This window comes from Anser anser, assembly GCF_964211835.1.
Source record: "Anser anser genome assembly, chromosome: 2".
In the NCBI taxonomy this organism is placed as follows: Eukaryota; Metazoa; Chordata; class Aves; order Anseriformes; family Anatidae; genus Anser; species Anser anser.
Genome location: NC_139721.1, coordinates 93,655,078 through 93,682,603, shown reverse-complemented (window position 1 = coordinate 93,682,603; position 27,526 = coordinate 93,655,078). Strand labels below are relative to the sequence as shown.

At 39.4% G+C, this 27,526-nt stretch overlaps 3 protein-coding genes across 11 annotated transcripts in view; all 3 read left to right on the top strand.

The window, feature by feature from the left end:
* The window catches only part of LOC310894800 (TPR and ankyrin repeat-containing protein 1-like), a 29,335-nt gene extending 5,928 nt beyond the window's left edge, over nucleotides 1–23,407 (top strand). For 2 of the 9 annotated variants that reach the window (XM_083825343.1, XM_083825346.1), the window contains 11 exons: nucleotides 2,668–2,709; nucleotides 2,835–2,969; nucleotides 4,510–4,633; nucleotides 5,170–5,317; nucleotides 6,349–6,464; nucleotides 7,339–7,422; nucleotides 10,189–10,327; nucleotides 10,899–11,030; nucleotides 12,887–13,057; nucleotides 16,625–16,760; nucleotides 23,319–23,407. In XM_083825343.1, the coding sequence (XP_083681469.1) occupies nucleotides 2,668–2,709; nucleotides 2,835–2,969; nucleotides 4,510–4,633; nucleotides 5,170–5,317; nucleotides 6,349–6,464; nucleotides 7,339–7,422; nucleotides 10,189–10,327; nucleotides 10,899–11,030; nucleotides 12,887–13,057; nucleotides 16,625–16,635 (1,102 nt within the window). In that variant the 3' untranslated portion in view covers nucleotides 16,636–16,760; nucleotides 23,319–23,407. Of the gene's footprint in view, nucleotides 1–2,667; nucleotides 2,710–2,834; nucleotides 2,970–4,509; nucleotides 4,634–5,169; nucleotides 5,318–6,348; nucleotides 6,465–7,338; nucleotides 7,423–10,188; nucleotides 10,328–10,898; nucleotides 11,031–12,886; nucleotides 13,058–16,624; nucleotides 16,761–17,232; nucleotides 17,367–19,818; nucleotides 20,270–23,318 lie in introns of those variants that run through there. The other 7 variants (XM_083825347.1, XM_083825348.1, XM_083825344.1 and 4 more) reach the window with 6 other exon arrangements.
* Nucleotides 21,287–23,201, top strand: LOC310894801 (TPR and ankyrin repeat-containing protein 1-like). The gene is given in 5 exon segments (XM_083825352.1): nucleotides 21,287–21,715; nucleotides 21,718–21,945; nucleotides 21,948–22,024; nucleotides 22,026–22,300; nucleotides 22,302–23,201. Coding segments are annotated over 5 exon segments (933 nt in total). The 5' UTR covers nucleotides 21,287–21,438; the 3' UTR covers nucleotides 22,378–23,201.
* Nucleotides 23,408–24,956: 1,549 nt separating the features above from the next.
* LOC310894803 (TPR and ankyrin repeat-containing protein 1-like) lies at nucleotides 24,957–27,246 on the top strand (the record flags this gene model as incomplete). The annotated part of the gene is given in 4 exon segments (XM_083825354.1): nucleotides 24,957–25,096; nucleotides 26,545–26,746; nucleotides 26,748–26,914; nucleotides 26,916–27,246. Coding segments are annotated over 3 exon segments (669 nt in total). The 5' UTR covers nucleotides 24,957–25,096; nucleotides 26,545–26,575.
* Nucleotides 27,247–27,526: the final 280 nt, after the last annotated feature.

The window sequence follows — 27,526 nt, the reverse complement described above, 5'->3', positions numbered from 1 at the left end:
TTTCTTTGTAGTCTACTTAAATATAATTCTGGGTTTAAAAAAAAAAAAAACGAAAACCTTACCCTAAGGAGAAGCATAGCTTTTCTTGAAAGACCAGGCTTGCAATTCAACTATGATTTTAAAAAACAAAGAAACAGGGAGAGGTCCTGGATGACTGGAGACTTGCTAATGTGATGCCCATCTATAAGAAGGGTTGTAAAGAGGATCTGGGGAACTACAGGCCTGTCAGCCTGACCTTGGTCTCAGGAAAGGTGATGGAACAGGTTGTCTTGAATGCAATCATGCAATGTATGTGGGACAACTGGGGGATCAGACTCAGTCAGCATGGGTTCATGAAAGGCAAGTCCTGACTGACCAACCTCATCTCCTTCTATGACTAGGTGACCTGCCTGGTAGATGAGGGAAAGCCTGTTGACATAGTCTACTTAGACTTCAGCAAGGCCTTTGATGCAGTCTCCCATGGTATTCTCCTGGAGAAACTGGCAGCCCATGGCTTAGACAGGTACACACTTTGCTGGATTAAAAACTGGCTGGACAGCCGGGCCAAGAGAGTGGTGGTGAACAGAGTGACATCCAGCTGACGACTGGTCACCAGTGGTGTTCCCCTGGCTTCAGTGTTGGGGACCATCCTCTTTAACGTATTTATTGATGACTTGGATGAGGGAATTGAGTGCACCCTCAGTAAGTTTGCAGATGACACCAAGCTAGGGGGAAATGTTGATATATAGGAGTGTAGGAAGGCCCTGCAGAGGGACCTGGACAGGATGGGTCGATGAGCAGAGGCCAATGGGATGAGGTTCAACATGCCTAAGTGCCAGGTCCTGCCCTTTGGCCAAAATCCCATGTGGTGCTACAGGCTTGGGGCAGAGTGGTTCAAAAGCTGTGCAGAGGAAAAGGATCTGGGGGTGTTGGTGGATGCTCACCTGAACATAAGCTGGCAGTGTGCCCAGGTGGCCAAGAAGGCCAACGGCATCCTGGCTTGTATCAGGAATAGTGTAGCCAGCAGGAGCAGGGAGGTGATCATCCCCCTGTACTCTGCTCTGGTGAGGCCACACCTCAAGTACTGTGTTCAGCTTGGGCCCCTCAGTACAAGAACATCGAGGCCCTGGAGTGTGTCCAGAGAGGGGCTATGAGGCTGGTGAAGGGCCTGGAACACAAGTCCTGTGAGGAGCGGCTGAAGGAACTGGGGTTCTTTCCTCTGGAGAAGAGGAGGCCCAAAGGGAACCTTATTGCTCTCTACAACTACCTGAAAGGAAGGTGTGGGGAGTTGGGGGTTGGCCTCTTCTCGCAGGTAACTAGTGATAGGATTAGAGAGAGTGGCCTCACGTTGTACTAGGGGAGGTTTAGGTTCGAAATCAGGAGACGTTTCTTCTCCAAAAGAGCAGTCAGGCATTGGAATGGGTTGCCCAGGGAAGTGGGGGCGTCCCTGGGGGTGTTCAAGGAAAGGCTGGACCTGGTGCTTAGGGACATGGCTTAGAGGGTGATAGTGGTGGTAGGGTGATGGTTGGACCAGATGATCTTCAAGGTCTCTTCCAACCTTTATGCTGCTATACCTACATGATGAAACCCTTGGGTAATTGAACTTTTTTGGTACTATTCTTGGTGAAAATTATTTATTTAGCCTTCTGATAGTAAAAAGTTGAAAGCTGGAAGAATTAGGAAAATAGAAGATAGAACCATCTTTTAGCATTTGCTTTTTATTCTTTGCACTGTTACTCTATTTTCCTTTTCTTCTCAGTGTTGTTCATACCATGCAATGTAAAAAAGACCCACTTATGCTATGAGTACGCTTGACTCACTGTCTCAATAAGTAGTATTTTTAACTATATATTGTATGTGCATTGCTCAATGAGGTGATTTGGTTTGTGTATTTAATTTTCCTCAGTTCTTCCTGCTTCCCTGGAAATTTAGTAAGGTGATGTTTGCATTGCAGACATCATCACAGAGCATTTATTTCTTTATTTAAAGAAGACCTAACTTCTGACTGACCTTTTTCCTGAAGCAATCTTGATCTGAGCTTTTGCACAGCACCTGGTTCTTCTGCTGTTGCCTCTTCAGAGGTGTGTGCTGCTTCTCCCCTCTGTGTAGTGCATTTCATCCTGCTGAGCGGATGTGCAGATGAGGCCCAATGTCATCCACAGCATGCCTCTTAATACCTCTGTGTTAACGATGTAGTAGTGATTTGCAATGCTTCAGGTTCATCTTGAGGAGTGCTGTGGAGAAAATGTCAGTATTTTTTGGTTTGTCTACAGGCTCATATATTAAGACATGTCTAGTTTGGTTTACTTGAAGAGATTTTTACAGGTGCTGTTAGCGGGTTACAGATTGATACTAGTTTTTTTCTGCGCCTGTTAGAACCTGGATAATAAATAACCCTGTGCATTCCTTCTTGGGGATTTAATCTTACTTGCTAATACTGAGATTTGTGAGATTAACAGAGCCATTCAAAGGTAATGGAAATGGCTTTTAAACATAAAATCCAGTTGTGAAGAATGATTCTATTCAAGGCTTTAGCATTCTATTTTGTCACCTGTTTTCTTGACGTTCTTTCTCGACATACATGTAGCTACTTTTCTATTTGTATTTGTTTACCCAGCTGCTTGAAAATGTGATTACTTTTATGAGAAACCTGATATTACAATTTTAATTACGAAATATTTTTCTCAGTCAGTTGCAGTTGATGCCTGTTCCAACCTTTAATTTCTCCAGGTTAGTTGTTTTTTTGTCCTCCTTTTCAAATATGCAATACCTAAGGCAAAAGTTTAAGTGGATTTTTGGGAACAGAAGTGTCTCAAATCAATGCTGTCTGATTTTTTTTTCCCTCTCACAATTAGCATGGATGCCATGCAATATGCCCAGTTTAAGAAAAAAGCTGGGAATGAGGACTTTAAAAATGGAAGTTACTCTTTGGCCGTCAGAAAGTATGATCAAGCTCTGCTTATGCTTATTCAGATAAGGCAATGGATCCTGTAAGTATTCTCTGATTACCAGGTGTGAACCATTAGGTGCAGTACTACAATTAACTGAGAACTGTTTCTTTTCCTGACACTTGACTTTCTTTTTTTGTCACACTCTTTGGTATTGCAGTTTTATAATTAAAGAGGAATTGTTCTTGATGTGTATGTGGGAGATAAGTTAATAACCTTAATCTGAATGCTTTTATATAAATGTAAGTTATAAATGAGTATAATTAAAACTCTAATTTTCCATAACCATGTTGGTTTGTGTTAAATTACTTCTGTTTTGAAGCTGACATTGTGGATTAATGTTGCTGTGGTTCTACCAGGTACTGGTCATGTCCATGGGTCATCAATTCTTTTTAAAAACAATTCATGCAGGTTACTTTACTTGGACTTTCTTAGTATTCTAAGATCTGTTCAAACTTTTTAGCCAAAGAGTTCTTTGGATGTTTCTTTCCAAATGGTAAGTGCTTGTTGTCATCAGTAAACATCAGTTGCTAATATTATTAGTGATTAAATAACTGAGTATTGTTAACTATTAAATATTCATTTCTGCCATGTATTAGCACTGATGTTTACCCTATTTAACACCAGCCAGTTTGACTGTTTGCCCTTGGGTTTTTTGACTAAGGGTGGTAAAACACAGTCTAGAGCGTATGGGGGGAGTGGGACCAAGCAAGGACAGAGCTGAGGAAGCCTTCTCCACTTTGCAAGCAACAATATTTTGTCTTCTCACAGGGTCTGCTCCTGGGCTTCTCTTTGCCGTAGGTTACTTTGGCAGGATTTACTCACATGCGGGAGTGTGCTCTGAACATGTCTGGTGAAGTTGAAACAACTTTCTTGAGAGTGTGTTAGTAGATAAGAATAATGTGGAGGATGCAGCACCACACTACATACTGTTTAAGTACAGACAAGATAGGCTTTTCAGGCTTCCCAGTACCCTGTGATCTGTAGTTCGTATGTTTTGAGCAGCTGTTTCCAGAAACTCTCTTGCATTCAAATGCATGTACTTTAGTATATTCTATTCTCCAAAATACACTTATTTCATCAACTGGCATAAATGTAAATAGTTTGTTAACTTCATCAACTTCTGATACAGTAAAATAGTTTTTGTATTTTGGTGGATCTAACTGTATTTAGCATTTGTTCTACCTTTCATATGTCTGTTTTCTCCTATTCTTGGCCACAAACTTAACAGAGTATCTAGGTATATATAGATGGTCTAAACTGTCTCTAAATCCTTGTGGAAACATAGAATATACCATGTTGGAAGGTATGCACAAGGATCATTGAGTTCAGCTCATACTGTGGTATTCCAGTGGGTTGGTCTTCTGCTTCAAAAGGGACCAGGGTATCACTAAAATATAGTTTAAAATGTCACTAAGATTTTATAGCTGATGTTCAAATGATCTTTACTTGCTACAGCTCTGTTTTTTTTCTCTAATTTTGTTAGGTGGGTGATGTGGTTTATTTTTCTTGTTGCTATCTGTAAAGTATCTTGCATCCTTTTTTAATTGAATAAGCAGTTATGCTGGTAATTTATTTTCAGGTGTTCTGAGGACATAGCTGTGTTATACTGCAACAAATCAACTGCCTTGTACAATCTTGGTAAATGGAGAGAAGCAATGTTTTCAGCCTTTGAGAGCATACGGTGGAATCCAGAGTATGTTAAGGTATTCAGATGTTTAAGCTGTCTGTTTTTGCCTGCCTTACATTTTAAAACAAGTGTCAATATCTGCTTCGTTTTTAAGATGTGCTAAGCAAATAAAGCATAAAATCATAGAATCAGTGTCTGGCTCTGCCACGTGAACATCAGAATTATTAATATAGTAGTACTTCTAATAAAATGAAGCAGCTCTTTTGCTTGCTGGTTCTTTCTGGATCCCAACAAAAAAGTCCATATTGCTAACAGTATATCTTCTCATCCTTTATTTTCCAATTTTTCTATTACTCTAGTTATCTTTATTGTTTTTTTGTAGTATTTGCAATGACATCAATAGCAGATAGTGAATTACAAGGGATTTGATTGCATTTTTTTGGATATGTTTGTGAGAAGCTGTGAAAATAGTAGTACATGCCATTTTACAGCGCACTTAGTGATTTAGAAGAAAATAATTTTCTTCTAAACGTTCTTGATCTCATGTGGCCAAGATCTGACTATTTTCCTAACAGTTGTGTGGTTTTCTTTTTGTGTTTTTTTTTCCCTTAGGCTTATTACAGAGCTAGCCACTCGTCGACCATGTCAAACTCTTTTGAGGTGATTTCTGTGTTTCATAAGGGTTTGATACTTCTGAATGCTTCCGTAGATCTATCTCAGGTTGCTGATTTTATAGCAGGAATATTCACAAGTGTCAATGGTAAGCTCTGGTTAAAAGCTTAATCTTTTTAAGGGCCTTTCAGTAGTGATGGGAACAACACAAGTCCTTTGTAGAGCAACCTCCTTGTTGAGATCATTTATTTGGCCCTCAGCACCACAGGTCTGCTTGGGGATTATGAATATGCTGAGTAGCCTAAGTAAAAGGATGAAATAAACTTGTTACATTCGCATATGGCAAATACCAATGATTCCAAATCACTGTGTAGGGAAGTGTGTTAACTTGCATGAAGATGACAGTTGTAGAGCGGTTAGAAAAAGTTAAAATTCAGAGCCAGGGAGCCAAGGCTGGGTATTCGGAACTCCAGACCTCTAAGGCTTTAATGAATTTTTTTTGTTCATTTTGTTTTTCTGCAAACCACTATGCTTTCCTTTTAGCTAAGTAGATTTGAAAATAATTAGAAGATACTCAGCTTAAATTTAAGCTCATAGTGTAGTGTATTCCTGTGGGGGACTGTCCCTCAGCTAATAAAGGACACCAATGGGAAGACAGAATTTGACCTTTCTGTGCCATTATGTGCTTTTTATCAAGTAATGTTTGCTGTATGTCTCCCTTCTCTCTTAAACTTCTCTCCTCAGTTTCTTCTTGTTTGCTTTTTTGTTTTGTTTGCAAGCTTTGTCTGATGGGACCTGGAGGTGTGCCAAAAGGTTCTGTGTTGTGCCTGTGCTGCATTCAGCTGAACTCAGCCCCATATTAAGGATGTTGATTAGCTTAGCAGCATCCACTAGTGGCAAAATCACCATGAAGTTTACAATGTTGTGGAACTTTCTCGAGGGCAGGGTTTATTTTTTTGTGTTTAATGAAGACCAGCTGCTGGTAACAAGTCACCATTTCAGTTGAGTGGCCAAGGGATGTAGTGTTAAATAAGTCAGATTTGTGTTCCCTATTGGCATTCTCCTGGGCATTAATCAGTACTAAAACTGTCCCTGTGCAGTGAACTAATTTAGTTGGAGACAGCAACTTTAAAAGTGCTGTGTATATTAAAAACCTTTCATAAATGCTTCTTCTTGCAGATGAACGAGTCTTTCCACCAACTTTTTGCCCTGCATATGATTATATTTTCAGTGCAAGGTTTAATGCGCTGATTTGGCAAGCAGAGATGGAAAAGTTGGCCCAGAAAGGAAAGTGGGTAAGTCTGTCCCTGTGAGAACAAGTGTTACATATTGCTGTGCAATAGGCACTCATTTGGTACCTGTTCAGGGTAAGCTTACTTAGTATGCATTTAGTACTGCATGCAGATCACTAAAACATTGAAGAGAAATGGCCCTAAAATGGAGCCCTGGGAAACCCCACTAATGACTGGCTGCTGGCCAGATGTAACTCCATTTATTATAACCCTTTGAGCCAAATCTGTCAGCCAGTTTTTCATCCATCATATTATTTTCTTGTCTAGCTGTATGCTGGACATTTTGTCCAGAGACAGTATTGAAAGCTTTGCTGAAATCCAAAAAGAGTACATCAACTGACTTCCCTTGGTCAACTAGATGGATAAGCTTGTCATAAAAGGAAATTAATCTAGTTAAATGGAACTTTTCTGTCATGAGCCTGTGTTGTCTGTGACCAGTGACCTCGTTGTCCTTCAGGTGTTTTTCAGTAACTCCCAGAATAATCTTTTCTTTAATTTGACCAGGCACTGAAGTGAGTCTGACAGGCCTGTAATTACCAAGGTCAACTTTCTCACCCTTCTCGAAAAGGGTCTTTACCAGAAGTATACTGGAGAGACTTTTAGGACCTGACCTTTCAATGTAGTTTCTATTTCTGATTAGATTTTCATTGATCATAGCTTCCCACAATCCACTATATTGTATTAATATGTATATTACATTAATGTATATTACATTAATTCATTTGATAAATGGAAGGGGAGATTGAGCAGCACATTATCTTAAAAAAAAAAAATCTGAAATGTTGTTAGTCCTTGTTTTGCTCTCCTATGACATCCAGTGAGGCAGTGAAGAATAAAGTTTCTAAATGCGCTTGTAAGATCACATTTTTTTTTCTAGTCTTTTCTATTATTGTTGCCCAAGAAGAAAGAATTACCCACCAATCTCAGAGTCAACCAGTTATCACTGAAAAATCTCTTTGAGGTAAAGTAACATCCTTTTTTTCTTGTTTCTTCTTTCTTTCAAGTGAAAGATTTTCCATCTTGTGGACAAGACTTGTAAAACAGAAGAAAGGAAAATAAAACGGAAAATAATATATGGACTTTATTATATTAAATCATCTCTTTTGTCTCTTTTCATTTGATCATTAAAATAATCTTTAATTTGTATAGCTTGTCTAGGTAATTTAGTATTTCCTTTAATTAATCACAAGACCATCTTCCTCTCAAATACAGCAAGCTATTCATGTCAGACCTGGAACCTGACACTACATTTAAAGTAGAAAAAACGTTTGACATCTGTTAAGTTGGTATGTTTTCCAACCAGGATAGCTTACAGTATTCCTGGGATAGAGTATTATCATGCTTTGCCAACCTGCCTCTGGCCTACTTCATGATGCTGAGTATGATTACGGGAGATTGAGCTTGGTACTGTTGGAATTTTCTCTTCCTTTGGTGCCGCAGATTTTTGGTACACTGCTTTAGACGCAGGCAGCAACTGCTGAACTCTCTTGCTGAGGGCTTTGACACTTTCCAGATAATTTAGGGAACCTGGGCAAGAGAGAAACAAGTCCTCATAGACCAAGTAGACTCCTAATGCATTTTGCTGAGGTGACAACATCTGCAGGCAGTGGAATTCCATCTTTCTTGCTTTTCTTTATGTTGCGATTCCTCTTGTTCTGTGATGTTTGGGAACCTCCAAAGCTTTCTGTTATGGAGGGGGAAGGGGTAGTGTTGAAAGAAAACCTTCCAGCTGTCAGGAACTGCCATGCTTATGCATCTTTTGACTGTTGCTGCTGGCTGGCTGTGCCTGCCTTGTGCGTGTGCAGGAGCAGATGGCGTCTGTAGCAGTAAAATACAAAGTTTGTAAAGACAGTGCTCAGTGTATGTGTCTGCTTTCATGCAGTGGATGCCTGTCCTATTTCAATGGCAGTTGAGGTGAAGCTTTTCATGCGTCCCATTAAAAATTCCTATGTCAAGTTGTTTTGTTTTATTCTTCCATTTATTTGTGTAAGTTAGTTAACTAGAGTTTTACTGTTTGTCACCTACATTTAAAAGTTATGGTTAAACACGCACAGAGAAATTTCATTAGGCTTTATGCTGAAGTATACTAGATTTCTTTCCACACTATGGTTTTCCTTTTGGAGCTTTAGAACATGTTAATAGGCTGCACAGTACACTTACTTGTTTACAAATTAACAGTTTAGGGTGTATTGATTGAATATGCCAGAATTTGCCATTTAGCTCTTACAATGCTTGTGATATTTTCATCATAATATCTTCAAATTGGGTATTTTTTCCATACGTGTATTTCAGATAGGTGCTTGTTAGAGTGAATGGGAGGAATTCCGAAAGAAAGGGGAAGGCAAAAGAAATAAATTGGCATCTTATAATCTTGTTTATAGTGAAAACAGAAGTATTAGGGGATGAGTATACACAAGCATGCTTTAGTTAGCTAGCATTAGGCAAGTATGCTTTGTTAGTGCCAGTAGAGTAGCCTATATGGGCTACCTTCCACCATCCCTCATGCATTTGCTCAGCTTTTTGAGAGGAGGGATGTGGGTCAGGATCCAGGTCCTGAAAGATCCCTGAGAACTACTTTTCTTTTGCAAAAATTAGAGGAAAATTTGGCTTTCTGAGAGCTGGACCTTCCCTGCTACCACTACATATTCCCTGTAATTTGTTGTATTTTGATTTTGCAACTGTGCACAAACAGTAATTCCTGCCAGTCAAAATTTGGTGTGAGGTGGTAGACTTGTTTGTAGATGTGTGAAGACTGCTATTTAAAAAATGACTGGCACAAATGGAGAAATTGTCTGAATACTGTTTTTGAGCACCCCCCTCATGTCCAGATCCTTCTGGCATATTGTCTCAATTCCCCTCTGAGCTTCCTCTGCCTACCTCCAGAGTTCCTGTATCGCTGCCCCCCTTGCTTGTAGATTGTGCTTCATGTTCATTAAGTCCTTGCTGAAACACTCTTTTTTTTGGTTCAGCTGCCTTCTGCTCAGTCTGTGCTCTTGATCTTGGTGTATAAATTTTCCTGTAAAATCTATACTTCTATCAGATCACCTTCTAGGGATGTATCTGGCCTAAAATCTGTCTCCTAAAGGCTTAACACCTTTTCTTTATGCAAGCAATCATATTATCATTGCTGTCTTCATGATCTTAATGTCTAGATGTTTCCTGAGCTGGATGAGAGAGCAGTGCCTTGTCCTGCTTTCCATCCATGGAGCTCCTGACCTGTATATGGAGATGTTACCTGAATTTCCTATACCTCTTTCTCTCAGACAATCGCTCCCTTTTTCCAGTTTCATGTGTTTTTTCAGTCTTGCTTTAGGGTTACTGTCTGCATAAGCTGCCTCATCTGAGCTAAGAAAGTACAATACCTAGTTACAACAACAGGTACAGTGAGATGCAGTAACATTCAATAGCTGTATAAGGCAGAAAGTTACTCTCAAATACACCGAAGAAATACAGAAATAAGTACTATAAAATAGACTTCAGTTTCAGTGCTTTTCAGAGCATGACAAGATTCTTTCAAAATTCATGAACGTGTCATAGGAGAAACATAATTGTTTTGAGCTTCTACTGGAACTGTTACGTATGTAATAAATGTTTGATTTTTACGATGGATATGGTATGGTTGTTACTGTTCCACCTATTCCTGTCTTTAAAAAAAAACGTGGAAATAGGATTTAAAAAAACAGTCTTCTGAGTATGTAAAATAATGTGGTGTTATTCTCTTAATCAGACTTCTGAGTCATATGGATGTGATGGGAAGATGCAAGACATAGCAGAATTAGTCAAATGGCTAATTTCCATTGGGACAAAAGTTGAAACCATTGGAGTTTACCCTCTTCATGCTGTTATCAGACTATGTATCAAAGCAAGTAAGTTACATCCACTGCTAAAATCAAGTGTCTTCAGAGAACTGACAGTTTTCATTATTTTTAAAAAGTAAATCTAATGAGATCAGATCATATTGGTATGACCTTGCGTGTATCAATGAAACACATTCTTAAAAAGTTTTAAACTCTTCTAGATCATCTGTGCTTGATAGCAATACAAATCTAATATGGATGTTCTCTTTTGTGGTTTGGAGCGTAAGAGTGCTTGATATGGGTCTTTCAGAACCTAAATGTGTCAGCTTTGAAAACACTTTCTTCCTGCCACCTCAGTGTGGAGCGACAATTTCTGTATGTGCTAAAGTCATGAGTCTTCCTGAGCGGCACATGCTGCGAGTCAGTGAGAACGGAGCATCATGTCTCCCATAATGCAGCTGGCTCTGACCATTATTTCTTTTACGTGTTCTTGTCTCTTACTCACAATGCTTGAGAAAGGGTTTTATACAGGTGCATCTTTCCACTTTACAGTGTGGGGGAGGTGTAAAAAACAAACAAAAAAAAGTATCTGTTTCTGTTATATCTGTCTACCATTTATAACAAATTTTTTTGATTTCAGGAAGGAACCATGTTTTCAGGTGGTTATTGACTCAGAGGCCAGACTTGAGGGACACAATAAACCAGCAAGACAGAGGTGGATGCACCCTCCTGCATATCGTGGCATCTTCCAGTGAATATTCCTGGAAACACAGTAAATACCTCCTTTTTATTCCTATTAGTGTTTTTTATTCATATTGGTGTGTTTGTTTTCATACGGAAAAGTGAAGAATGGAAGAAAACTTCAGGCTGTAGTGTTTACTATTTCAGGCTAGGGAAGAAAACGATATAGCCCTGTTATCTAGATATAGACTTTTATAGTAGTAACTGATGATCAAACATTTCAGCAATTCCCTTCTAAAGCTGTATACCTGATTTTGTGACCACTTGCTTTGCTCCTTGATTTGACTGGTTTTGATTTTTTCCCATAAGTATGCTATAGTTTTTAATTACCTTTTAAATCTTGATGTGCCTGTAAAATCGTATGAGGCCTTTTGGAAACCTGTCCTAAGTGTTGGTTTCTTTAGTTTTTTTAATGAGGTGAAACTTTAATATCTAAGTAGCAGTGCGCGTTATCAGAGGTGAAAAATGAAATGCTTTTTCTTTCACATTTTCTGTGATACTACTTTTGTTAACTTAGCCTGGCTTTTTTCCTTGTATTTCTTACTCTGTACACTACGTGGCAAGAGGAAACAAGCATCAATACCAAGATAACTCCACACTTCGAGGTCACTGAATGCAATGACATCCCGGTGGCTCTCTTTAATAGTATGAATGAGATGCACACAGCCTATATCTAATTAATTGCATTTCCTGGAAAGGAGCCACACTTCTTTCACAGCAGTTCCATCTGTTGCTACAAGACTCCTGTGTTTCCAGAAGAAACCATACATATATTTATAGATACATTTAAAAAAAAAAAAAACAACAAACCACTTGCATCCCTCCACTTACAAAAAAAAATAACCCCTAAAGTAGCTTGAATAGTAAGGCTTAGACATGCAAAGCACGACAGTTGTGTTAGCTTGCATCACTCTTACCTTATCCGGGTTTTGCCTTCAGCACATATGACAGTGTGCCGTGGCGCTGTGCCTTGGGGAAGTGTAGTGGTCTAACACTTCTTTGTGCAGCATTTCTCAGCATTCTCCTGCATGACTTGGTATTTTGGTGTTCCTGTGCTCCTCCAGCTTTCTGTTGGCATGGCTCATAGCAAATGAGCAGCTCTTTGAGATGAGGAGTACAGGCAACTGCTTGCAGGGCTGTGAAGTGCCCCTGGTAGTGCCATGTGACACAGTAAGAGAGAACTCCAGAATATTAAATACTCCAGAATATTAAATACTCCAGAATATTCCAGAATATTAAATACTGTGTCAAGACCTTAAATCACTGTTATATTTACTGTATATATATTTTATCTGTAATCAATTTCAAAACAAGTATAGTAGTTTCCATTGAAAACAATGGCACCTGCCATTGGTCAAACTAGAAAGCTTTGTTACAAGGCTTTATTACCACAAAAATGTGTTTTATCCTGCATAGGGAAGAGAATCAGTACCTAGCTATATATATTCAAACATGAATATGTAAGAGACTGTTTTGTTAAGTCACCTTATAACCAATAGAGAGTCCTCCTTTTTATTTATGTACCAAGCAGTTTGCCTAGAGACTGGAGAATAGGATTGAGGCTTAAAGGGAGGAGATGTATTCCACCTGCTGCCTCTGGCCAGTGATACACTCTTGAGGAATCAAGTCACTTTGTTTTTGTTCCCTTTTCCCAACTTAAAATAATGAAGATAGGGTTTCAATTTTTAACAGCTCTTTGGTTTCTTTTGGGGACAATACCTAACAATACTTTTGGGGATAATACCGACATAACATTCTTATGACACTGGAAAAGATAACTATTTTTTAAATGAAATTATGCTAGAACTATGCCATGATCTTTGAAACAAACAAAGAACCCGAACAATGGGAGTTACTCTTCTAATGCTTTTTCTTGTAATATTTTAGGTCAAACAGAAGATGTGCTCATGCTCCTGAGTTTTGGGGTTGATCCTACCATTCCAGATGCACGGTCAAGATATGTCACAGATATCTTGAAAAAGAATAAAAACTTTACTGTTGTCAAAGCAGTCAGAGATCACACTGAGAAACACACTTCTTCCTCTGTGGAATTGGAAGGTACTGCATGGACTCTGTACTTTTCCTGTTTTTGAATTATGTGCTTTAGGTACAAAATTGTTTCATTTGTAATTGGTAATAGCAGGTGGATTTTATGTAACCCTCTGTATGAGTCATCAAGCTGAGTCAATGTTGAACACTTTGTCCTTGTCTGAAGGTGTCTGCTGTCCAACTACGTTCTTTACTTACCATGCAATCATGTAATAAGTAACTACAAGTTGCACCAAGTATATATAAGCTGCTGGTGTTTCTTTGTTTTTTCCCATTAGCACAAGGCTCCCCCCACCATAACGAAGTGCCGGGTGCTGCACTTTGATCACAGCAACCTTATGCAATGCTACAGGCTTGGAGCAGAGTGGTTCAAAAGCTGTGCAGAGGAAAAGGATCTGGGGGTGCTGATTGATGCTTACCTGAACATGAGCTGGCAGTGCCAGGTGGCCAAGAAGGCCAATGGCATCCTGGCTTGTATCAGGAATAGTGTAGCCAGCAGGAGCAGGGAGGTGATCGTCCCCCTTTCTCACTATAAGAAGGGCATCGAGGCCCTGGAATATATCCAGAGAAGGGCTATGAAGCTAGTGAAGGGCCTGGAACACAAGTCTTATGAGGAACCTCTGAGGGAACTGGGGTTGATTAGTCTGGAGAAGAGGAGGCTCGGGGGGAGACCTTATCGCTCTCTACAACTACCTGAAAGGAAGGTGTGGGGAGCTGGGTTGGCGGCTTCTTGCAGGTAACTAGTGACAGAACTAGAGGGAATGGCTTCAAGTTGCACCAGGGGAGGAAACTGTCCTGGTTCTGTCCCCTCCTAGCTCCTGCTGCACCTCCAGCCTGCCTGCTGGCAGGGCAGTGGGAGAAGCTGGAAAGTCCTTGGCTTAGTGTAAGCACTGCTCTGCAACAACTAAAACATCAACATTATTCTCATCCTAAATCCCAAATACAACACCATACCAGCTACTAGGAGGAAAATTAACTCTATCCTAGCCAAAACCAGGACAGATATGAGGCTGGAAATTCTGAGATATTTCTTCTCAGAAAGAGTCAGGCATTGGAACGGGCTGCCCAGGGAGGTGGTGGCATCACTGTACCTGGAGGTGTTCAAGGAATGGTTGGACATGGTGCTTAGGGACATGGCTTAGTGGGTGGTATTGGCGGTAGGGGGATGGGACGGTAAGATGGTTGGACCTCCAAGATGATCTTGGAGGTCTTTTGCAACCTTGATGATTTTGTGACTCTGATAGAAACTTCATCTTTTTGTTGCTTTTTCAGTTTTGACCTTTTGACCTTCACCTTAGTTTTTGGCAAATGAAACACTTGGTGAAAGTATTTGTAGTATATTAAAATGCTTTTAACAAAGAAAAATGCTGACCAGAAAGAAGCCCTGAAATGATGAACATGTATGTGGAAAAAATGCTGACCTGTTTTGAAAACAAAATAGCATTTTAGTGAAAGCTCTTTGTTCACAAAGTTTTAGCCCTCTTTGATCAGTGTGGGTGATATGCAGCTAAAACTCCTCTATTACTTAGAAAATTTTCATCTCTTCTCATGGTAAGGGAAAAGAGTAGCAGAACTATCAGACTAAAGCTAAGAGAGCCTCCAATAAAACAGAGGAGCTGTAATTTAGTTTGGACAAACTTCAAAGTATTTTAAAAATATATTGATATTTCTAGGCAGTTTTTGAAAGATCTGTTGTCTTAGAGAAAGATAAAAATGTTAATTTTTCCAGTGATAACATGAAATTTCATCAACTGGGGTACTAAACTGGTTTCCAGTCTTTTATTTTATAAAAGCCTGTCAGTTCTGAAAAGGACTCACTTGTCTATGTGACTTTCCATATTGGAAACTAATGTATGATTGCCTAAACTAATGTATGATTGCCAAAAATAGCAGGCATTTTCTTTTCCATGCCAATCAATTAGAATGAGAAAACATTCAAATTGTATGATAAGACCCCTGTGTCAAAGTATCAAGGCTGACTAGCCCTTATATGACTTATTGCCTGCTTTAACAAATAGAGTACGGCTGACCTGCCTGAACTGCAATATGGTCAGAGAGATGCTGGTTGGGACGGGAGATGAGGAACTCCTACCCAAAGGATGAAGGGTCCCTGCAGAAAGAAGGTGCTTTCTTAGCAGTATGGCACTATAGCTTGGTTGCTACTTACAGCTCTAAAAGAGACTGTAGTTGTGCCACAGACATTTCCAACAGAGGATCCAGTTTTAGGAGGCTGTTTGGAGAAGCACTTGTGGGCATCCATGTGAGAACTGACTTGCCAGTTAGACAGGATGTTCCTGCAGGAATTTGAGGTTCAGAAACAGGAGGCAGGTCCTGCAGCTGACCTTTCTAAGTCCTGGTTTAGACTTCAGTTTAAAACAAGGTCTGTAAGTCCCAAGCATGATGTTTGCTCATCTTCAGTATAATCTTTCTGAGATGGCTTGGTGCCTGATCTTTTTTCCCTGGCACTAGCCAACCAGAGCTTTAAAGTAGTACCTGTATTAGCAGGACTACTGTGTTAGCCCAAAGCATAACCTTTTCAAACTAGAACTTCCTCCTATTGTGCAGATGTCAGATGGAGCAAAAGACTGCACAGGCAGGTCAAACTTGGCAAAAAGCAAAGCTTTTAGACCATATCTCTGGTTTCCAGTAAGCTTATATGCAAAATACAAGTGAAAGCACTGGATTTCATTGCACTTGCACTTTCTGGATCCTGGTAAGCAGATTCCCACAGTTCTTGTTTCTTTACTGTAGAGACCTCATGCCCTTTTCCTGGAGAAGGTCCTAGCATAGTGGTTCTCAGGAAGTTTGCGTTGCTGCTGCTGTGATGGTAGCTGCTTTAGTTGGTGTTCTGGGTAGCTCTGCATGTCCTTTGTCAGTTTATTTTCTGCAGTGCACAACTCCCAAGAGTTTTGTAGGCTTAAAGCAAAGCAAGAGGTTGGAGAATAAAGTGCTGCTTTACACCAGGGGCTAATCCTGGTTGCTAGAAAGATGACCAGCCCTGTTTATTTTTTTGCTCTAGGGTGTAAAGCTACTGTTTTGTTTGATCTTTGTACTTATATTCCTCAGAGATTTTAGGAAAGTCAAACCAAGTCTTAGTTTTCATTTAAGAGGATGGTTATTAAGACGTGTGTCTTAAAATCTGCCATCGTCCATTATCTAAGTATCTCAGTATCTCAAACTTATAGCTGTCATTCTGCTGTGTGTTTGTGTGGTGTTGTGTTTTTGTTGTTCGTTTTTTTTGAGTACTAAATGAGCAAATTATTTTATAGCCTTATTTCTTAAATGCCAGCAAGGATTCAGACAAACTCAGGGCATCTGATTAAAATTGTATGCTGGAAAACCACTGTTCTTAGTCACTTTAAAAAATCTTACCACTGTGAGGCAGCAATGTCTTGCCTGCATGCAGGTCAACTTAGGAACTACTGCAATTTTCAGCCTGAGGTACTAATGTAAAGAGTATTTGAGTGTATCAAATAAGCTTTGGGATATGAAGCATAATAATTTAATGTATTACAGTCCTCCACTAAAAACATGACACCAAGGAACCGTGTTCTCAATTTCTGTAATCTTTTGCAGAGGAAGATTGACTCTTTCCTGGGTGCTCTTGAACAGTTTGTCAAGTTCTGCAGTTGTGGAAATGGGATACGTAACACAAATGTATTGAAGAAACCTGAGGTTCAGGGATTTCTGAAACTGCTTTCTTCTGTGAAAGGTACAGTGAGTTCCCATTTCTCCCCTTCCTTTCATTGTTGTGAAAAATGTATTTGATGCTAACATACAGGTTTTGTTCTTACTCTTCCTTCACTTCCCTGTTTATGCAACTGATATTACTGGAACAATATGCTCTTACTTGTTTTTACTGTTTCGCATTTAAAACCCACCAGAAAATGCGCGGAAGAGTGTGATGAATCTAAGTGTTCAAACTTACTTGTCTGTTAGCATCAAGACAAAAGGATGTGAGTGTAAGATTTTGCTGTTGTGTGCTTTGAATTTAATGAGCTCATCTGAAACTTGTTTACATGGAGATGGATTTTGTCTGTTTTTGACCAAGTTATGTTGTCCTGACTGTCTTGCGGAAATCCCTGAAGGGGCAGTTTGCAACATCTCCCAAGCCTGTGCTAACAGCTTTATGAAACAGTTGTTGAAGAAGCAAATGTGGCATGAAGTTTTGCTGTTGCTAACAGGGAAAGCCAGTGGGGAAAAGACATCAGGTGGAGGACTCTTCAAAACCTGCAGTCTTTCAGATGTTGACATTGGCAGCGTTATCCAGCAGTGTGATGGATTGGATGAGCAAATACACCTCATAAGATGCTTGATCAAAAGTGGAGGTGAAAAGCTGCAATACTGATGTCTTAAAAGATATGATATCTTGTTATGCATGTTTGAAGCAACATAGTTTCGGAACTACAAAGTAGTTTTGTGGCTCTGTATAAGTGTTAAGCTGTTTTTCAAGTGAAATTTGGCTGTCAGAGTTGGATTTGGAAGTAAAAAGGCCACAGGTTATTGTTGGTCACTTTTCTTGTAGTTTTCTTGGGTTTTAATGTCCCTGTCTTCAGCCACAGTATTATTGTGGTAGAAACTGTGAGCCACAGTCTGGGTTCAGTCCATTGTCATGTCACAAGTAATTGGCTACTTCAGTGATTTAGGGGGCATGACCAGGTAACTTTCTCTTTGTAGTCAGCGTGGCCATCATTTTTCTTGTTTTGCATGAGGCATATTCCTAGGATTACTCTGCCCTCTTTCACTTCAACTTCATGCTAGCTATAAATTACAGGCATACATTCCTGCTACGGCCTTGTGAGTGGCTGAAGTTGCAAAGAGGCTCTTTGTTTCACTCAGTCACTGGCTTTCTTGAAGATATGTTCTGGCCTGTCTGTCTTCCTATTGCAATGGAAGGACTGGTTGCTCAGATTATTGGAAGATCAGAGGTTTGAAGACTTTCTTAGACAAAAACTCTTTAACAGACGCATAAAAGGCTGACATTAAAAAAAGCCTGCTCAGCAATCAATATGTATCTTCTGATTAGCATTTTCTATAGTTTGCAGATCTGTTGTATCAGATTTAACCCCTGATATTTTCATGTCCTTCATACCAGCTCTGCCAGATGGGATTGGAGCCAACTCTGAAATACCATTGCAAATATGCCTGGAAAATAATTATTTTGAACTGGTGTATTTGCTGTTGATTAAGGGTGCAGATCCTGTGAATATCTCCATTGCACAAGGAGATACTCCTTTGCATGCTGCAGTTTACATCTATTTTGATTAAAAAAAAAAAGTAAGGCTTTTGTGTGCCTGGGTCTAGGGGACACAAATGTCTCAAGCAGATTTGCATCATTCTTTTTTTCACAACAGCTGTTGAAAACATCCCATTTCTTCCCTGTCTAGTCCACTGTCACTTTCACTGCTTTCTTTGATGTGATAGTAGAGGCAGCAGACCAGGCTGTTTGGCCATGTCTCAGCCCCCAAACTTTGCAGACCAGAGGATATGCACCAGTCTTTATTAATCTGATGTGTTCTGCATTTTGTTTGCTGGGGCTGGGGTTACGAGGAGTTAATGGCAGCTCAGGTGACCAGTGAGATTCAGGCAGCTGTAATGTCTCCGTCACTTACTGTTTTTTTGTGACTGTATTCTTGTTTACTTGAGCTGATTTAGAAAAGACAGTTCTTTGAAACCCTGTAAAACTTGTTCTAGGTGGGAATGATGTAAATATGAAGGATCTAGGATATAAAGGCAGGGTGATGGCAGTAGACCTTGAAGGAAAGCTGACAGTGATATCTGAAATCCATTCCCCTGTTTTTTTCAGTTGTAATTCAAGCAAAGTTTTGTTCAGAGGATCGAGTGGCAGAAATGTAGGGCTTACATGTAAATGTAAGAAATTCAGATCGACTGTCAAATTAAGCCCCAAAGTTAGGTTTGATTCTTCTTTAAGTTAAGAAAAATGTATTTTAAAATAATTTAAAACACTGTATTTATTCACTTTTAAACACATTTCATTTTAATAGCTTTAGAGAGTTTAAAAACATAAGTACTGCCAACTATAAATTTTAAATCAGAAGAGTTAGAAGTCTAAACATGGTATCTTTTAATTTTTTTTACTGTGCAAAGTTGTCGAGGTGAAATTCCTCTAATGATTTTGAGTCACTAATTTTATTACGAAAGAAATTTTTCACATATATTATCAGGATTAAATCACTTATTATCTGGATGATAACCAGAAAGCTGTAGAATTCTTTATTTTTTTTCAGGGAGGTATTGGACTAATTTTATCCTGTAGGAAATTGCTCTAGGATCCTCAGGTATCAGGAAATAGCTGGGATTTGCCACAGGTTAGTTTAGTAACTCTAAGCTATCTGCTTCAGATTCCTTCAGGGTAGCATATTAAAATGAACCAGATGACCCCAGAGCAGTACCTAGAGCTTCTGCTTGTCTACATGACCACAGTCACCAGCTTTTGGTAACAGATGCTGGAAGACAAATGGATCTGTCTGCACCTGGATATTAGAAAAAGGAATGAAATTGATGCTACAGGAGCAGCTGCAACACTTGAGATTTTTAGAGCTTTGCTGCCACTGTATTGTTTCTCCTGAATATTGAAAAAGCTGTTTTGAGATATTTCAACCAGGCATGTTTTACAAACATGTAATGTAGAACTTGTATTCTGAAAGCAAATTGATTTTTGTTTAGTAGCTGTAGGAAAAAAAGGATTAAAAATTGTTGGCCTACAAAGCAGCGTTGTAAAGCAATTGATTTATTTTCTTTGTTTTCAGATTGCATTGGTTTAAACATCCTGAACTATCTGCTTGATCTCTTCGCTTTGAGACCTTCTGACTTGCCATATCTTAATCCAAACATACAAGATAAGAGTAGGGATACAGTGATGCACGTTATTTTTCAGAGAGGATTTTTAAAGCAGACAGAATAATTGATTCATTGGCAAAATTTAATATTAACTTTAATATAAAAAACAAACTGGGCAGAGATGTGAGGCACAGAATTAAAAAAATGACCCACTGCTACTTGCTTGGAAAAGTGCTGTATCAGAGGAGTAGTAGCACTGGCAGGATATAGCAGGACAGTCAGTTAAAATACATAAGTCTGCTCCATTCTCTGACATATCACAGAGCGCAGGACATTCTTCATCTGGGTCATTATTAAAAGCACCATCTGGAAACACAACGATGTAAAAACCTCATGTTCTGTAATTGATCAGTTGGTGAAGCAGGAAATGGAAAAAATAAAGAACCCCTTAACTCTGCAGGAAAGTCTAGTGCAGGAAGTCAGAGCTTTAATTCAGCAATTAAAATTAGGTGACACCTTGAGAAACGATAATTCTCTTTTACAAAAGCTATTTTCAGCCCAGACTAATATGGAAGAGGGAAAAAGGGAATCATCACAACCGTGTGGAAATGTGGTTAATCCTGAAGGAAGAGGGGATGACTGGAAGAAAAATAAGGAAGCACAAGAATTTAGTATGGACCTCTCTAATGGAGAGAAGGAAGAACCAGAGAAAGAGGAAGGGGAGATTCTGTATATAGAGGCACATGTGCAGAAGTTTGATAACATGACCTGGGAAATAGAGTGCACTCCTGAAACGTTGAAGACGTTGAGCTGCAAAGCTGTACCTCCTTATCTGAAAACTAAAACTATAATGACAATTAAGCATCTTGGCAATGGGGAATGGACTAGGGTCCTTCAGAAGCCACTGAAACATTTGAAAGCTGATATCCAGCTCTATGAAGCCAAACTGGGCAAAGGTGCAAGAATGCTATGGGAACTTGCAATTGACTTTTCTCCTCATTGCAGTGAGAGTGCAGAAAAGATTATGGAGACAGAACAGACAAAAAAGTCTTCTAGAACAATCAGGAAGAGTTTACACCGAAATTATCAGGATTCGGGCCATTGTTCTCGACCACTGCAAGCTGAAGCATGTCTCAGATAACATATGTATATCCTGCAATCGGGGTTTATCCTGCATCTTAAGGAAGAAGCTCAAGGGCATCAATAAAGGACATCAGAACTACAACAGGACAGTAAAAAAGCATGTTCCGCATTCTTACATTGAAGATCTAAAGCAGAAAAATCAAAAGAACATACTTGCGCTGAGTATTTCCCTCCAGCTAGTGGAGGGAATGGAATGTGCAGAAATGGCATACAATATAACGAAATTCCACAGCTTCAGTACTAACATGGTGCTTAACATTATAAATGATGTACATTTTGCTGTTGAATACCCATTCTGAGTAGGGGAATTGGAGCATGCAGTAATTAACCTCAATCCAAAGCTCATAGAATCAATCACTTTAATTGGGCGAAGTGGGACAGGGAAGACAACTTGCTGCTTGTATAGGCTTTGGAAGAAATTCTGTTTGTACTGGGAAAGATCTACCATGGCAAATAGTCCTCTGCTGGCAAGGCAAACTTGGTGGCAGAAGCAGTGCAGTGAAGCTGAAAAAGCGAGGTTAGAGAAGGAAGAGCATGAAGAAAAAAAAGACAGTGATTCCAGTGAGGAGCAGGTGAGTGATAAGCAAGACAGCGAGGATGAAAAGGTTCCTGCGGACACAACTGGTGGAGAAACAAATCCATGTGATGACCATGAAGACCATGTGTATAGTGCAGAAACACTGAACAGCCTGGAGCACCTGCACCAGATCTTTGTGATGAAAAATGCTTGTGCCAGGAAGTTCAGAAGAATTTCATTGAACTTAGCAAGTCATCTAAGATAACCAGTCATTTCAGGCCTCTGGAACCAAGTGTTCATAGGCTACAGGACATTAAAGATGAAAATTTCCCACTGTTTGTCACCTCCAAGCAGTTGTTACTGGATGCATCCATGCCTGACCTGTTTTTTCCAAGGAATGAAGATGGAAGCCTTAAAAGAACCATTGTTGGAGTCCTTAGAAAGAGCTGGTGGTGCCAAATTGGCAAGATAAGGATGAAGAAGGTAATGATGAAGCAGAGCATGGTGATGAGGAAGGGAGCTGCAGATGCATACTCTAGGGAAAGTGACCCTTGTACTCTTGTGACTTATGATGTATTTGCAAATGAAATATGGCCAAAAATGGTGAAAGGTAAAAGCTTGTACAATCCTGCACTGGTTTGGAAAGAAAAAAAAAAATCATTTCTGAAGGGCTCTTTTGAGGCACTGAACTTCACAGAAGGCAGGAGTGAAATCTATCGCCTCTTCTGTCTTTATCACCAAATAAGGTCTCAGAGAGGCTACTTCGGTGAAGACTTGCTATATAATTTATCTCAGACTGTCAAAGCTCAGTGAGCTGCAGTGGTCCATCCATGAGCTTAGTAGAACAACTATGTTTAGAAGCAAGTAGCATATGCATGTGTGTGATGAGGGAAGCATGCTCTATAGCCATCCACAGCCTAATTCCAGAAAACTCACTCTGGTCTAGCTCAGGAGTTGTTAGGAAACTTGGAAAGGTCTCAGTCTATGGCAGAGACCATCTTCCCTAGTATGACCTTGGATGAAGAAGGCTTTCCTTCCTGGAGGTGTTGTGGCTTTTATCTATTCCCTTTTCCCCCTTTGTAGTTCTCCAGGTAGCTCAGACCCTGCCCTTCCAGGGGTTGAGGTTGATCCCCACCAGTTCTGGAGCTTAGAATCATAGAATATCCTGAGCTGGAAGGGACCAACAAGGATTGAGTTCAACTCCTGGCTCCCCACAGGAACACCCAAAAATCAAAACATGTCTGAGAGAGTTGTCAGTCAGGGAGATACAGTCCTCAAGGCTTCTCACAAAGAGCTGTCAAGTACAGCAGCCCAAATGTTGCTGGAGCATCACTGACCCACCCTGGCCAGGTAGTAGGCAGTATCCTTACTGAGCATGCCTACAGAGACTTGTACTCCCTCACAACTGACTTGCTGGGTAACTTCACATTTAGCGTGAACATCTCGTGCAGATGCCCTCTGCCTCTAGCCCTCAAAACAGTCTCAGATGTGGTTTTCAGCAACTGAAAACCACAGTTCTATAAAAGAAAACTAGGGCAAATTGCTGGTGACTTTTCATAGAGGCTAGTAGACACAATGAGGTGAAGCACACTGTTTTTAGAGGCCTTTCAAAACTAAACCTGACTTATTTATTTCCAGTGCTGGTTGGGAGGTATAAGAGGTACTCACAGTTACCATATTACTGGTGTGAGCACAAACCATACAGAATTTGGAATATTAGGAGATGTCAGTGCTTAGCTTCTGTCCATAGCAGGGGGTTACTGTTTTCTATCTATTCTGACATAAAATGGTTTCCCCCCACTGTCCTAGACTTAGATGACAGCATGTTTGCTAAGACTTCATCTGCAGAAGAATGGATTGCACAGGGAGACTACTATGCTAAACATCAGTTCTGGGAGGTAGGAGCATGTGCTAGTGTATGCTGAAATAAGGATTCTTGCCTATTTTGAAACCTTATTTTCTTTAATTCTATAACATTTTCTGTAAAAGTTTACTGGCTTTGTAGCAGGCTTTTTTTATTTTTTATTTTTTGTTTTGTGGTTTGTAGTTCTGTAGGTGTCTACAGACAACCTGGAAACAACTTGGAAGAAGTGGGGAGAGCAAGGCTTTTGTCTGTAATCCAAAATTCACAACCCACAAATTTGCAGTCCTGTGAGGGAGAAAATGTTTTAATAAGCACAAATCAAAGATGACTGGGGAAAAACAGTTATTAGCAACAATATGAGTTGACTGGAACTTGTGGATTTAAACCATATGCTTGGCACTACCATTACACATTACCATAGGCATTTATTTGAAATATATTGACTTGGGTGACAATCTCAGAGCCTTCTGTGTTTTTTGGTCAGTAATTAGGGATGGATACAAAACACTTACTAAGGAACAGCATGTAAGACCAAGGGAGTTTGCTACATTAAGAAATATGGACAATGTGTAGCAAACTTATGTTTAATTCCCTTATTACTTAAAAAACATTGATATTTTACACTCCTTTATTTGCTGACTTGGTAGTTTATGCAGTTCAAATTTGGCATGACAGCTAATGGAGTGGAAGCAAATAAAATTTTTGGATGCTATTTTTGATGATAGCAAAAGGAAAGCTTCCTTTGCTTGTAAACAACACTTTTTTTCTGTGGAAAATAATATTTATAAGAAGGCAAAGATTAAAGTAATGAGTTGCCACTATACAGACAGTCTTTCTCTCTCCTTGGGGGGATAGGAGGGAAAGCTGTTTCCTATGTGGACAGAAAATGATTTAGATAATAAGCACACAGTTGAAAAAAAAAATCTGAAATGTAATAGCTATATTAACTGCTGTTCTGTTTTCTTCATAATCTGATCTTTGTGTATCATTGCTACATAAAAAGAAATAATCTGGGGAATTTTGCTGCTGTAAGAGTGGCTTTCAATATGGGATTTCTAAACAGAAGTAAATATGAAATTAATGGATACAATAAAGAAATACAGCATGGCAAAATGAGCAAGATGATAATTAAGCAGTGGTTGCTTGGAACCTGGCTAACTTTCAATGATTCTCTTTAACTTATTACAGAAGGGGCATGGTAAGCTAAAAACATGAATAAATTTTCCACGTTCTCCGATTTAACTTTGCATGCTTTGATTTTCCTAGTTATGTGGCAGGTGCCTGGTGACTTACCAGTTAGTGGTTTGGATCATTATCCAAAATGCATGTGTGCTATTTGTGCCATCAGCCTACCAGGTATTTTGTTTTTACTGCTTCCATGTAAATTTCATAAAATGTTTTAATTAAAATTCTAATTATGATATAGCCACATGTGGACTGACTTCAAAGCTTTTCCTTTTGTCCTAAGAATATTCTGCAACCTTTTTCCTTTTCCTTCTTCTAGGCACTCTGCCAGTCTTTGTTTTCTGTTACAGTGACTGTAAAATTAAGTGTTGCGTTTATGTGATAAGCCATGAGTTGGATGCACATGTGTGAATGCTGTGTATGATCTCACCTAGGTGGCAGCCAAATGTTACCAAAAGGGAGAAGCATCTGAGAAGTCAAAGCTGGCCCTGGCACATGACGCTGTTCTCAAAGTGCACTTGAAGAAAAGCAGCCCCAGGTAAGTATAAATGCATGTGAGTGGGTGTCATTCTGAGGTGCCACCTCATGGGTGCGTGGGGGGAAGATACCCAGGGAAGATGTCCTGTGGTTACATCAGCTCTCTGGTTAAGTCAGAGAAGCAACATGATTTGCTTTACCTCAGGAGGCTTTTTCCTTGGATATAGATAGGAGAGCATATGCCATCAGCGGTGCTCAACTCCAGTTAATCCCACTGCTTATTTGCTTTACCTCCTCAGTTTAAGTGTGAAGAAGAACATATGATGTCAATGTTGGTTAGATTCAGTGACAGATCTTGTGATTTTTCACACTGTTCTTGATAAACTGATTTTATTAGTATCTTTTTGACAGAACTTTGCATCTGGCAGCATCGTTGTGACCTCATCAGAACACTCTTACGCAAACAGTTCATTTATTGGCCGCACCTTTCATTACAAATAAGTTGATGACATTTTTGAATAAATACACCAGTTAGACTTTCAGTAAGGCCTACAATAAATACACACATTCACTGAGATCCTTTGTGATGTATATTTAATAATTCCTATACTAAGGCAACTGTTTTTTAAAGGACTAAAGCTGGTTTAATATGTAGAGATAGTTTGGTCCAAAACTTCAAGCATTAAACACACCTTACCAACTAATGATTTTTTTTTAAATTGTCCTCCCCAAATCATTCATGCAAATTCATCAGTAAAGGTACTAAAATCTGCACTCCCACCACTATCATCAGAAAATAGTAATGAAAGGCTAATAACAATTTACTCACCCATCAGGAAAAAATTACTCATTCTCAGCATGCAGGAGAGAATACTTTTGCAAGACTGGCTTAGGGTATATCTTAATAATTTGACTTCAGACAGAAATAATTAATAGCTGAGTGCTTTAAAGTGTATGTTTTGAAAGATGCAGCTAGGTACTCTGCACAGACACTTAGTAGGTAGCAAAGTGTATGTAGAGACATACAACAGAATTGAAACAGTAAACTGACTGGTTTATGTAAGTTTTACAGGGTATTACCTATATTGGCCTGTGGAGAATTAATTGATATTCTGTTCATGCAAAGAACAACTCTACATTGGAGATTATTTTAACAAATGGAAGACTATGACTATCACTGGCAAAAATATGGTTAAAATAATTGGAAGTAGTGTTATGACAGCATGGATAAAGACTCACTAATGCTGTAAACCTTGCAATCTTGGTCATACCAGAGGTTTTAATGATCTTGTTTTGGGCAACCTTATGTTGTAACTAAATTCTTTTTGTAGGTCTTTTAGGGTGATGTGATTGTTTTTTGCTTGACAGGCATGGTGCTTGAAATAGTTTTCTATTTTAAAAGAAGGGTTTCTTGGGACAGCTATTTGTTTCATGTTTTGGGCACTAAAAAAAAATTTTGTGTCTAGGTTAATCATCCATGGTAGTAAATTGATGTATGTTGTTTTTAAGATCTCTTCATATCTGAAATACAAGAGGATAAATGGTTTCCAAATTCTCACGTACAGCAAACCAGCTGTATTTGGAAGCAGCTGCAAAGTACCTAAGTACGAACAGAACTGAGGAAATGATGTGGGTCCTCTCAAAACTTGACATAAAGGATCAGCTTGAGTTTCTGAAATCTCATGGATGCTTGCACCAAACAGCAGACTTACTTAAAAAAAGAAGGTTGGCAGGAAGAAGCTGCAAAGCTAATGAAACAACACGGGTTTGCTCTGGAAGCAGCCAACCTCACAACTATAAAAGAGTTCCGTGTATCTTGCTTGCTTGCTGCAGCCCGTGCTGGTATGACTCACTGTTCAGAATTGGACATGGCAGACAGAAGTCATGCTAAGAGAAGCCCTTGAGCTTTGTGAAGAAACTAAGCAGAAGTCTGGCATTGCTGAAACTGTATTTTTACAGGGAGCTCTGAAGGGAGACTTTCCAAAGCTGAGCAGCGCATACTGTCGGTTTCTATCTCTGAATCATTCTGCTGGTGCAGTTGAAGTTCTTTTTGTGTTATCTCGCTGCAGTGCTCCAAGCCAGGACATCCTCTTTAAGGTGACATGTGGCTTAATAGCTCTTCTAGGTCTGGTTAAAAGTTTGAAGAAAGCAGCCACCAGTGCAGAGAAAGATATGGTGAAATCATGCTTTGCCTATTTTGGGATTTCCTAACAGGTGACAGTTGTTGCCAGGTGTCTTAAAATGAAGGTGAACCCATCCTCAAGTTTTTGTCAGACAAATCAAATCTAAAAGAGAGGAAGACAAAAGGTAATTTCTTAGTAAGCACAGAGGATGTAAAATCAGCTTTGAAACAGCACTTGCTAAGCAGGTTGTTCTATCACCCGTGAGTTAAGGAAGAAGCATTACCCTGGTGTTTGTATCAAGTTCATTGTTGGCTTGAACTGTGAAGATAAAACCTGTGAGGATTTACATAAGCCCTTGTTGCGTCATG